The sequence below is a fragment of the Parasteatoda tepidariorum genome, chromosome 7 (genome assembly GCF_043381705.1).
Source record: "Parasteatoda tepidariorum isolate YZ-2023 chromosome 7, CAS_Ptep_4.0, whole genome shotgun sequence".
NCBI lineage: Eukaryota > Metazoa > Arthropoda > Arachnida > Araneae > Theridiidae > Parasteatoda > Parasteatoda tepidariorum.
The window spans coordinates 45,762,840-45,776,665 of record NC_092210.1 but is presented as its reverse complement, the minus strand read 5'-3'; the positions used below and the strand labels follow the sequence as shown (position 1 = coordinate 45,776,665).

Genomic DNA, 13,826 nt, shown 5'->3' with positions numbered 1-13,826 from the left:
ATTTTGTTCCATGCTGGGAGTTCTAGTCACTTGCGACCCGCCATTACGTAATGATCAATATTCAAACAAATTTGATACAAATTAATAAACATCTGGGTGTCCGTTGCATTTCTTTGTGAGCAGTTTCCACGATAAAATCTATCTGCTGCTCGTGCATTTCCCTCTTTCAATCCGTACATCATTTTCATATCTACCAGCACGCTGTTTGTATAATGTTGCCTAATTATAGAACGTAAAATTTATAACGTAACATTTCCATACTCCTCTGCGAGTCCTGACAGTTCAAAGAACTGCAGTATTGCAGATCTGATCTGAATCCCTGTGATGTTCCCTACCTCCTGTTAAAGTTTGTTGTGACACAGTAGAAATAAAAGCAAAAGTATTCCTAAGATAAATTTTCTTATATCGTTGTTCGAATTAATCCATGCTTTATAACATTTTTAAAGAAGAAAACAGAATTGGAGTTTAGTAAAAAAGAAGTTTTCATGACTCATGTCAGTTTGTTGGATGATTCTGAACTTTAAATCAAGTGTCCTAATTTTCATAGTTGAGATTTTTCTTTTAATTTTCATCAATTTTATTACCTGCACAATTTATATTGAATGGTCATATTTTCATTAAAGAAATAATTACAAAATATTGTATACAATTATTTCCCACTTCTTTTTACCTCTGTCTTACCTAATTAAATCTTTTTAAAATAGTGCATGTTAACCATAAAAGATGAATATTTATCCAACAAATTATTATAAATGATATTCAATTTCAGAAAATCTTAAAAACCAAACCAAAGTTCTTAACCCAAGTTCTTTTAATGATTCAGAACTTTATGTAAGTTTGTAACAAACTAGAACTATTCTAGCTGTTGTATATGATATGAAACAACAACAGCAAAGTAACTACTATTTATTGTGGTAATCACGGATTATTTCAGATCATACATTAGTTAGAATTTTAGGCACAAGTTATGTTTTCGCATACATTGTGTTACACAAAAAATATATTTAAACCGTAATAGAGGTATGCAATCCAGCATAAAGTAAATATTCAAATAATTTGTTTACAAATATTTTTTTAGGAAGTTTCTGTTACCTTTTCAGATATTATGCCATTATGCATCCTGTAAAGTCCAGATACCAATGCACAATGCGTCAGGCACGACGTCTGATCATAGTTATATGGATTCTCTCGTTCGTTACTGCTGTACCAATTATATTTGCACAAGTGAGCACTATTTATTTACCTTTATAAGATATTTTACCATATCACTGTTTTGGGTGTTCAACAATACGTAGCACTGGAAAAAAGCATATTTTAAGCTAACAGGATAAGGCAAAACTAATTGCGTTTTTGGCTCTATGGGAACACTATAAGGCTCGGTAATTTTTACCGAAGCTTTTTGGTAATAACTTTTATAAAGTTAACAAAGAAATATGGTTTCATAATATATAATTTTCCAGATTTGTGTAAATTTTGCTTTGTTGCAAAAAAAAAAGAAAACTAGTAACTTAAAAACTAAAAAATATGATGTACAAAAAATGTACAGGATGCAAAATGGGCTCACTAAATAGTTTGATAATTATCAACTGTCAAACACGTAGTAAATTGCAATTTCAGAGGTGAAATTTGGTGTGCTAAAAGGAACATTTTTGTGTGCGAACATAACACAAGTATTTTTTTCGAAACTATAATCCGTACAACAGTTATTGCAATTTTATATGTTTCTTCAGAAAAGTTTTCTTACTTGTTACTTTAAGCAATTGCCATACATCTTTTATTACTAGTATAAGAGTATAAGAGTTCAAGAGACTATTAAATATACCTATCTATATAATTAGAAATCTTAAGTACCGCAGCTGTTGTTTCGGATATTCAATTCGTAACTTTATTACAATGATTATTAAAAACTTGATGTTGAAAACTGTAAAACTTTAAAAAATGTACAAGATGTACGATGGAACAAATAAATTTAGTTTCAATTATTTGTTCAAGAATAATCAACTTATAAACATATCGTTCAAAAACAAAACCATACAGTCCAAACAAAGCCATACTGACCACTAAATTGCAACAACAGAGTTGGAATTTAACGTGCAGTCATTTTCATTAATTTAATTAAATTCATCATTAAAGTAAATTAATTTTTTAATATAACTAAATTCAATGAATTAATTTCATCAATTCATAATTTAATTAATGCATAATCAAAAAATACTAAATCAAATAAAAAATTAAATTATTTATCTAATTAAATAAATAATTGAATAATTAATTGATGAATAATTGAAAAATACTTAATTAAATTACAATTTATTGGAAAGTTACTGCAATTTAGGATGCTTGTTCAGTTACTTTAATTCAGTTTTTTTGCTTTAATTAATGACAATTATTTCCAGTGCTGTATTTTTTTTCTCTCTCGAGATTCTAATTTTAAAAACTTACGTTTAACGATGTAAAAAAGTAACAAAAACTCAATAAATGAATGAAAAAATTAAGTGGGGGGAAGTATTAGAAGTTGTCAGAAATAAATGTTATATATTTATATCGAATTTTAAAAATATAAAACAGTCTAGAGAGATAAGAGCCGTTTCCAATTTGAAATGCTTTAGGATGTGATGTTATCGTGATATCGTGTTAACTAGTAAAACTACTTCTAATTTATTGTTTCTTATTGTACTGTATGTTCTTTAGTTTCAGTTTACACGTAATTTTTTTCAAGTTTAATAGATCTTTTTTCAAATCCATTATCAAATTTTGCTTCCTTTTATTGTTTATGTCAATGTTTTATATCAACAAGCCTAAAAATATTCCTTTTTTTAGAAGGAATTTATTCGTTGCATTAGTCAAATTCAACCAGATTTATGACAAACAGTCATTGTAAATTTTGAAAGAAGAGCAAACTCTTAGAGGTCGTTTGACCAATTTTCCATTCCATATGTAACCTTACATTATATTTTCTATGGACCAATAAAAATGTTACATAATCATAACGAAAAACCATCATTCTCAAAATACCCTAAATACTCAAAAAGAGAAAAGATCGTAACCCATTAGACTAATTATATACATCAATAACCTTATAATATTCAAGAAAATTAAAATTGCTTGCGAAACTTTTCAAATAGTGCGATGAAAATAGGCGGATTTGAACTTTTTATTTTTATCATTATAATTATCATCAAAAATAATTTCCCTAAAACAGCGGGAAACATTTTATTGATGAGATTTTCAGTCTTTTCACAGTTCAAAATGTGTATTTGAGAAAATGGACACATCTCAAGATACGTGTTTAAGAAAATGGACACATCTTGAAATGCTGTTAAGGAAAGAAGAAGCAGTTTTAAATGCATGTTTTAGAAAAAAAAACTTCAAAAATAAACTAATGGATCCAAATAAATTTGTAATACAATCAGTTTTAGCTGTGTCGGCTTTTGTAAACTCATTTTTTTGACTTTATACATTTTCGTAAGCATACATTTTGAGCCACATCCACTTTCTTAAACACGCATTTCGAGCTGTTTCAATTTTCTTTAAAAACACATTATGAGTTGTATAGATTTTTGCAAACCAAATTTTGAGCTGTGTTGAGACTTATGATTTCAGTAACGATTTATAAGTAAATCATTTTCAATACATGCCTAAGGCAAATTCAAAAATTCATTACAGCTAATTGATAATGTTTCCTCTATCGAATGTTCCCATACCAAGGGCTTTAGTGTTAAGTATAGTCATATATTTATATGCCCATGCCACTGTTTAACAATTTCATTAAATACAATGAGATTCCTGCTGGTCTTCTTGCAGATGTTTTGTATAGGGAGAAATATTATTGTGACCTTCTTCGCCAGTGTTTGTAAAGCAGGATCCACAGTTTCATAAATACATTATATCCAGATAGAGAATCATGCACCGAAAAAAATCTACATAAAAAACAAAATGGCTTTTTACCTAGATTTATAAAAAGAGAATATGTATTTTTTCATAAAAATGATTATGGTTTATTAAGATTTAAGTTTTAAAATAAAATTACTTGCTTGTGGTTCATTAAATGCAAAATGAACCAACATGAATATTATTTATACATACTTATAACATGCACATGAAATTAGATTTCGAGTATAAGTAAGTTTTGAGGAAAAGACAAATAAACTTTCAGAAATTAAATTATTAAATTTATTTATATGCTAAATTTTTGCCTACACTGCAAAAAAAAATGTATGCTCAAATTTCCCGAAACTTTCTTCGTTTTTGACGGATGCATTTCCTGGTATATTCTCTCAGTAATTTCTTTGTAACTTCCTCTAGATAACGAATTTTGTGAAAATTAAAGAATTTTTCTGTCATTCCACTTGTTTAAAAAAAAAAGAAGAAAAACTCGTAGAATTGATATTGTCACGAATCTCGTGATTACGTGACGAAACAATTCTCAAAATTAACGAAATACAGCTCAAAGATTGCTGAACAATCAAAAGTGAGATATTTATTTCTGAGAGTGCATAAAATATTTTAAATGTATAATAGTAGAAACAAGCTAGATGTTTTTCAATACTCTGTGGATGAGATAAGTAATTATCACGGAAACAAAATTTGTGTTTTTCAACCTTAGCTCCTCCTTCTGCAACTAGCTATAAAAATATAATTAATTACTTAAAATTAATCACTTTAGATGCACCTATCCTTGCATATAATTAATATCAATAAATCTAAAAGTTAAAAAAGAAATCAATTTTTGTAGAACTGCAAATGGGTTAAACAGATAAAAGCACATTTATTGTTCGTTATTCTGTCACGCAAAATTTAAATTCAATAGTTACTTTTCTTTATTTGGCATTAAAAAGCAGTTATTAGATTTAAACTAATACATAAAATGTATACATATGCGGCAGATTTATTAAGAAGCATATTTTTTTTAAAGAATCAATCAATAATAAAGATGAAATGGAAAAAAAAAGTGATCTCCTATATGATGCTCTTATAAATCTTCTCAAATATGGAATATGTAAAATGTTTTTATACACAAAATTCCAATGCATGACATTTGCACTACAATCTAGGAAAATTCCTTTTCACTATAACTTAAGATAATACTTAAGATTTATTAAGTTATATGTTTTTTATAAAACAGGGCCTTGTAAAGAGTACAAAACAGAATAAATCACTACAGAGAACAAAAAAATCTCCCAAGGGAAATTTATTTCTTGAGAAGACAATTTATTTTGCATAGTTCATATTACATAGAGATTATAAGTTTGGGACACGACAGCTAATTTCTTTCAGGATCAATCATTTTCTTGATGTTTGTTGTAAGATATATGCCCAGAATAATCTTACATACATTTTATCTATGTCGCATTAACGAGAAAGAAGTTTTTTTTTTTCATCGCTTCCTTTCACCTAAAGTAGAACTTTATTTTGTTTTTATCAGTTACGGATCAAACAATATCCTCCTCAAAAAAGATTTTTCAAAGATTCTGAAAGTTTTACTTCTGTCTTTTGCTTAATGATACTTTAACTTATCTTTAGGTTTTCGACAAAAAATAGGGTTCTTTAGGAAAGAAATTTGAATGCATTTCTTCGTTTTCAAATGTATTGAATTATGAAATTAATAATTTTTAGAATAAGACATTTAAGCCTTGTTTAAAATTCAGAATGATTTTAAATTGATGGCGAGCATTCCATTTTCGAAACAATCCATTCTTTCTTACATTCGATGCAAATAGTTTATTTTGGTATTTTTTCATCAAGAACCCAGTTTGTGATCATGATTTTGTGACAAACGGTATGATGTGGGGCGTGTCGTCAGCATTGAGTACTAACTACTCTTGCTTTTCAGACGAGATGGTACCGGCTGATCTGTATCTCTTATTCAATGGAAAATAACTTAATAAAAACAAAAAATGAAACATTTGTGCATGCACAGAAAAAAAAATATTTTTTTCACCAGTTAGGAAATCTTCAGGACAATTTATTTATACATTTCAAATGAATATAAAAAAAGATGTGTGAACAGTATTGGCAGTTATTTTTTTCCTCTCCATAAAAGCGATTAAATTTTTATACATTTTTTACCTAATTGCTATTTTTATCCTGAATCATAGAAACATTTATAAAATGACTTGAAAAGTGCAATGTTTTAAAGCGTAGACCACTCTAGCAGAAAAAAGATTGTAAAATTCGGAAATAAAATTTCTTCAAAATAATTAAATACGTCAAGGTTTTAAAAAAAGTAATTTATTATGCAACTATTAAGGCCATTAAAAATCATTTTTTCTTGAGTGATGAAGCAAATTATAATTTTTTTCCGATTGAGTTTTTTTTAAGGTACATACATGACTGAACAACATCTCCTGCAGTTTTTTTAAACTAAGATGAATATAAAATTTTATTTTTCGATTATGTGTTCGAGTAGCTACAGTAGCATATATATTTTAATATCTTTTTTTTTTTAAAAAAAAGTGCATTTTTTAAAAATAAAAAAAAAGTAATCAAAGCGGGAAACAGAAACAAAAAATAATAAATAAAGAAAACACCAGAAGATTGTTTATAGCTAAAAATATACTATTAAAGGTAAAATTTTCAATGTTGTAATTTCAAATCTTTATGATAATAAAATAATGAGTTTGTTTTTGTGTGTATGTTCCGCTCTAGAGCCATTTAAGCTAGTGTCCTAAAATTTGGACTGTGGGTGAAAAGAGCAATTTCAGTCCCGCATCTTAAAAATCGCTCAAACATTCTGCTTTTTCCCAGCAGAATGTATTTCCAAGCAGAAAAATCAAGTCGCTGGATATTTGTGTTAAGTTTTGATTTAAGTTCATTGGTTTTGCAAATTTTCTATGAAATTTTTCAGCAATCTGAGTAAGGATCAAGCAGAACTAAAGTATTGTATAGATTATTAAATGTATTATACAGTTGTGAAGCAACTTATTCTGTTATCGTCTGCTTCTTTCTCTGCTGGATAACTGTTTTAAGAGTTTTGGAATAACACTTTGTTAACGTTTTAAAAACTGTGCCTTGTGTGCAGTCCTAAATTGTGCCGGAACGATTTAGGATTTACATATCAACTTCAACTACTGAATAGGTTGATTTTCAAGTCATTAAAGCTGTACTTCTCCAAACTGTTTAAAAGTGGCTTAGAACAATTTTTGAAAAAATTTTCTCCCGATAACTAGTTCTCCTGAGTGAAGTATATAATTTATTAATAAGAGAGGTCTATAATAAGTAATACAACTATTCTTTTCAGTCAATTTTTAATTAAAATTACTTTTTCAACAGAAGAAAACCTCAATCTATGCGTGAATCAGTTAGAAAGAAATTAAACTATTTCATTAAATTCAATGAGTCTTAAAAACCTTTTGATTTAAACTATTTTTCTTTTTGGCAGGAAGAAATACGTGATGAAAAACGTCTAAAATATGAAACTTTTTCTTAATCAAGTAGCGATATGGTAATTCTTGGTTTTCATTGTGATTTAATAGATCAATCTGCTCGATTAAAGCCTTTTATTTTAATAGCTTCAATCAAACCAGTTTCTTCCATTTCTTAAGACCTAAGAATTATATACTTGATTTTTGGCTCAAATAAGAGATAGTTTTAACAAGCAGCGTTTTTTAAATCCATGCTTTAACTTCGTAGTACGTAGCAGCACGAACCATTAACGTTCTAAGGAATTATTTAAAAGTAACTACACTTGTAACATCTCGAAAATGTAATACTTATTATGCTATTAAACAACTCGTTTTGCTACACACTGTCTAATTATTTATGTAATCATAATTACTCATTATTTTTATGGCTGGTACTATTTGGATAGCAGATGGTACAAATTTTGAAAACGGGTTCCTAAATCGCACCATTTGCAGAAGTTGCGAAAACAATTTATTTTCAGCACTTATTACACAAATATTATTACCAAACGAAATATATAAGTAGCACAAAAACTGTACTTTATTTTTAAAATTTTAAATGTAATTATCAATGATTTGCGACTGATAAAAATTTAAATTGGAAAAGTGGAATGATTTAGGTAACTCTTCCATTCATTTTTAAAGTTTCCTGGGTGCACGCAGTAAACTTTCAGAAGCTTTGCAAAAGTTACAAATTCAAGTTCTTGTGTATTTTCTTCTCATAAAATATTCGACATATTCTTTTAGAGTATCAGGGTTCCTTTTAAGTAGGGAAGAAGAAAAATGATTTTTCTGGAATTCTAGAAGTCTAGTAGCATAGCCTTTTAAATCATACACATAGTAGGAGCTCAGTTTTTCAAAATAATGATGATTTACGTTTTCTGTTATTTACCTTGATTTTAAAGTTCTAGCTTTACTTGTAGAGCGTTTGAAAGAGAGTGAATTACTTTAAAAACTAATATTTCAGCTTTAACCAGGATTATTAAATCTTTTTTCTGAAGTCTGTTTTATTTGTTAGCCGTCGAAAAAATTAATATTTTAGCGCAACGTATGTAATGGATTTAAGCTATTTAATTTTATCCTTCTCATTTCAAACCCAATTCAGAGGCGTGAAACTTTCAAACAAAGTATCAAAAAATATTTAAATTCAAGGAGTAGCTTTTCAGAGAAAGTAAGCAGTTTATCGTTATTCACAAGAAAATAGTTTTACATCTGTGAGGATGATCATTTAAATAATTGTAAACTCAATATGTTTCTGTATATTTCTCCTATAGTTAGAGATAAAAATTAGCAATCAGGGGAGAGACTCATTATTTATTGACTTTTAAAAGTCAGCACTACTGTTATTTAGCAAATTGCTACGTTTTCATTATATTAAGCTTAATTTTTGAAGAAACGTATCTGATAAGACTGTCCACTATATTTTTTAAATGGCACCTAGTTTCCAAATGCATGTTTTTTACTTTAAACACTCATATCACACAAATTATTTTAAAATCGATATTTCTATTTTTTTATAATATTCTTATACAGAGTAAAAGCATTGTTGCATAGTTGCAATCATAATTAGTGTTGAAATAAACTAAATACATTTTTAGGAACAGAACTGTAATTATCGGGCAAAAACTGAAAGCAAAAAACTAAAATTAATAATGGCTTGAAAGAATTAGCACGAATATGTTACTAAAAATGCACTTGTTTCATAAACGAAATGTTTTTGCAATAAACCCAATTAGCCTATAAATTAATTCTAATACGCATGAAAATATATATTATCAGTAAACAATAGAAAAAAAGATTATAAATAAATTAACAAAGCTAGAACACAGCGAGAAAGGAAATACAAAATGTAACTACATGCGCTTTGAAAAATCTTAGTTTATCTTATCTCTAAAAATGCTGGTAATTATACAAAAAGTTTTATTTAGATGCACAGGGTTTAACAATACATACTGATTAGAACTGGAAAGGGTTTTGTAGAAAGCAAATAAGTAACTTTACATCAAATTAAAGTGTTGAGAAGCAGAGAAGCAAAAGTTTCAGTCACTAGAAGAAGCATGCCAGTAGTATTGCGTTGTTCACGTTTTTTATTTTGCTCATTCAACATTAGTAAAATAGATCCAAGACTTAACAGATAATAAGTTTCAAATATATACTGGTCTATCATTTTTTAAGTTACAAATGGTTATTAACTTTTAACTTAAATATTATTTTTCACCATGTTACATATCATCAATCTTAAAATTAAGTTGTTTTGTTCTATATAAATATTGTAAAAAAAATCTCGTACACAACGTATTTTTTTATTCTAATCAGAAGTCTCTTCAGTAATTAGTATCTCATTTTCATTTTGATTGGTAAAAAGAACACTTGTTAATTTTTAAAATGTAAAGTTTATCATTTATTGTTAACAATAATTAATAGCAAATTTTTAAAAAAGTAGTTTATAGATATTACATTTTTTGGAATCTCCTGCGCAAAATAAATAAACGAAAACTGACTGAGAGTTTTTATTATTTACAGAAGAACAACATAATATTAATTTTAAAGAAATTATTATTAACTAAAATACGAATTTAAATATTTCTATAAAATGCGTTTATATAAATTACATCTTTTAATGTGTGATATGAGAAACAAAAATTGTTTTTATCATGAATTATATTAAAAAAAACGATCTAACTTCAACATTAATTTTCAAGATATAATTAGTCACCATGCTTCTACTAACTTTTCCTATTAAATGTAACTTTTTATTTATTAATATATATTTCAACTAAATTCATTATTTTATTTTGAATTCATAATAAAATTGAACTCCTAAACCACAAAGCTGTTCTTCAAAGTTTATTTTGCTTCCAAATTTTTTTTCTATGCAATAGACACGCAATTGGGTATAATATAAAAAAAAACACAACTACTTCCACTTAGTAGGAATAACATTTACCATGACGCAATGCTAAATTCTATGCCACTATCCACATAAATGCCACTATCCACATAAATCAATTATTAATCAAAAATCGAATATCAATTACTTTTCTTTATAATGCAATAAAATCTGGCGAACAGCTATTTAAGCGATCAAACACTTCGTTTGTTTATTTGTGGCTTAAAGTTAGGCTCGCAGAAAATGCCGTTCATGGGTTAAATTTAGTAGGAATAACACAACCTGCGACGTAGGCTATAGTATACCAAATTACTACACAATAAACACTAAGGAAACATTGTGTTATCTAACAACAAAAGTTTTGAAAACTATTATGTGGAAACTGTTGGCATGCTTTGAAGAACCATGCATAAAACTTTCAGAAATTGTGCTTGCTCCCCATGGAAAATATATTTTAAGCCTGAAAACAAAAGGAAAAGTTTGTGCTTACTTCTATTAAAAGTAGACTTTTTAACAATGCGCAGTGAGGTGCAAAGGTCTACTACACTACTTGTTAAAAGAATTCAGAAATGTTGCTATAATATTATCTGCAGTGCTCAATTTATACCGATAACTTTTCTGGTGAAAAAAAAATCAATACTATCCCACCTGAGAGTCAGTAACCATTCAGGAATTAACTGGAATAACCTTTCTAAGTAATTCATAAGCCATACCCGTGAGAACAGTATTATTTGCATAATAAGTCAGTAACTTTCAATTGCGACTGAATCATGTTTCAAATATTATACAGTCATAGAATTTGCATCAGCTTGTTAAACTTGTGGTGCCATCTAATGTGAGAAATTAATAGTATTAGAGTCCCCCAGTGAGTCAGATGGTGATGACCAGAGCTGTGATGCTGCTCTTAATGCCTGCTTGAGAGAGTTGCGAGTTTCTGTAGTCTAGATTCACTAATTTAAGAATGTATGAAGTTGAAGCTGCTTGTTGTTATATAGAATGTAGGGAAAAAGTGATGTCCACATTGGGAGTCGAACTTCCATTCCAGTGAAGAGAATGATTGCTCAGCACTTTTGGTTTATGTATATACTCAGCTTTACTGATATGACATCATCATAGAATTTAGAAAAGAAATTATCATAAGAAATTTTCGTTATAATAAAAAAGTCTGATATTTAAAGTTGCATTTCTCAGGAACTATTCGACCGGTTTTGCTCACATTTAGTATTTTGCCATGTAAAATTATTTTCTTTAAAATTATGCAAAAAATTGTATACCTTACAATTCAAATTTTTTTCAACCATTATTAAATGAAATAATAAATATTTAATGAATGTTAATTTTAGCGAAGAAATTATCTTTAGACAAATTAATTTTATAATTGTGTCTCACAAATTTTCAAATTTCACTTAAAAAGTTTACGAGGTATAGTGAAATATGCAAGAAGTAAAATTAACATTAACGGGTCAAAACTTTGAACTGCTCTCCTGACCAAACTATTTGGACCATATTTCCTAGTTGGTGACTACCCCCTATATTTTGAGAGTCACAAATCTAAATATGTCAAAAAAGTTATCTTTTTTCAGAGAAATCATGTTTTTATTTCTGATTTTGTAGCTTAAAATATCGTCTGCACTTATTAATTGGCATATTTGAGATCACCCTCTTGAGCCATTTAGATTGATTCCCAGAACGTGAAGATCTGATTATTAGATCAATAGTTATTCAGGATGGTCCATATTTTGTGCACTGTATTTAGAAACCTATTCCTAGAATGACGGATGGGGAAATGAGTGCTCTGTAAAAAATTCCGGTTCAAATTATGGAAAAAATTAATGATCTCTTGGGTGCATCATTCGCAAATCTCTTTCGTAAAGTAATATTTTCTATTTTGACAGTGATAGCGATTTAATTACAGTGATTCAGTGATTTTACAGGAAATATGACTGTATAAAAATCACATCAAAAAAGCAGCATCAGATTTTTTCTTCCTTAACATTCCAATAGTGCGGACTTTATTGTATATTACACTGTCATCCTGAGTGCCAATATTTTATACCGTAATTTTTTAGTCTTAAGCTTTTAAGGTAAGTCTAAGGCCTTTAAGGTATTTTGGTAGGTACCCCAATAGCCCTAGGTAGGTTTATGTAAGTCTAATTGATCGACGCACAAACGCTCTAGAAAAGGACAAACTGACCCCTTTACATTTTCTAGTTATACAGTAATGTCCAGTATTTTTAATGTTCACAAACGGTTGCAATGGGTACTTACTGTATCATCAATATTATTATTAATTTTCTTTAAATTACCTTGCATACTTTGAAATTTAGACGCGCATATTTATCTACTGAGAATAAAACACGATATTTAATAATAAACAAAATATTGTATCTAAAAAACAAATGTAAAAATTAATATATTTTAGAGTTATAATGTTTTTAAATAAAACGGTAAAGAGCTTTAATTTTTTTAAATTTTTACCTTTAAATTTTTCCCCATTTTTAAATATACATTCTACACTTAAAAAGTCAAATCGTAAAATAATTTTATCTCAATTTTACAACCTTTTCTAAGAGTTTTGTCTTTTATTTAACCATTCAGTATTTTTGAAAAGTTACACAGTAAAAAAGGTTTTGTTAAACTTGAGCAAAAATGTGACAAAGCAACTCCAAGTCAAATAAAGATGAGTTTGAATGCTATGCTCATGTTATCATTATTGAACATCGTGATTAGAAAATTGTTACATCATATACTCGTTTTTGAGTAAATTGCATAATTTCAAAAATGATATCTAGGGAGAAATATGTGAGAGGGATGTTTGTTAGCTTTGAGCGGGATTCGAAGCAAAGATAATCTGCATCGATCCACCCCGGAGTGAGGTATACGGAATAAATCAACTTGCCGCCGTGATAAGCCCCTCAGGAGAGCACCACACCACAGGTCCAAAAAGTAACACTTGGTCGAGGAACCACCAAAGCCCCACCCGTGGCATTTATTAAAATCGTTAAAAATTAAAATCATTACAGTTAATTGTTGCTCCACAAAATATTATTTATTTTTTACAAGTAATACGTCAATGACGTGAGGACAACCTTCTTGAGCTATGTACAAAGCATGGATTTCAACAAATGTTAGGAATGTTCTAAATAGTAGGATCAACAAAACAAGAAGTAGAACAAATACAGATCAAAATAATTAGTATATATATATATATTTTTTTGGGTTCGAATCATGGACCACTGAGTTCACAGTACGCCGTTTTGACCGCCATAGCCACCCCAGTCCAGGGAGAGTTAAGAAATATTATACAACGGCCGCCGCAATGACACATCATGACATAGTAATTTCCAATTTCAAGGCAAGTTGTTCCCAAATGGTGCTCCGCGGAATCCTTGCGAGGTTACACGGGTACCGAGAGTTAGGATAGCATTATCAGTTACTAAACTCTGTAATGAAATTTTTGTCCAATTAATTCTCCATTTGTCATTTAATATTGATGTGATTATTATTCTCAACGTTCATTTTCGTCCTTTTTG

General features: G+C 28.6%; 1 protein-coding gene across 1 annotated transcript in view; it reads left to right on the top strand.

Moving 5' to 3' along the window:
- LOC107451260 (QRFP-like peptide receptor) overlaps positions 1–13,826 on the top strand; it is an 87,362-nt gene that overhangs the window by 64,027 nt on the left and 9,509 nt on the right. The window contains exon 5 of the mRNA XM_016067306.3: positions 1,101–1,224. Coding sequence (XP_015922792.1) covers positions 1,101–1,224 — 124 coding nt within the window. The remainder of the gene's footprint in view (positions 1–1,100; positions 1,225–13,826) is intronic.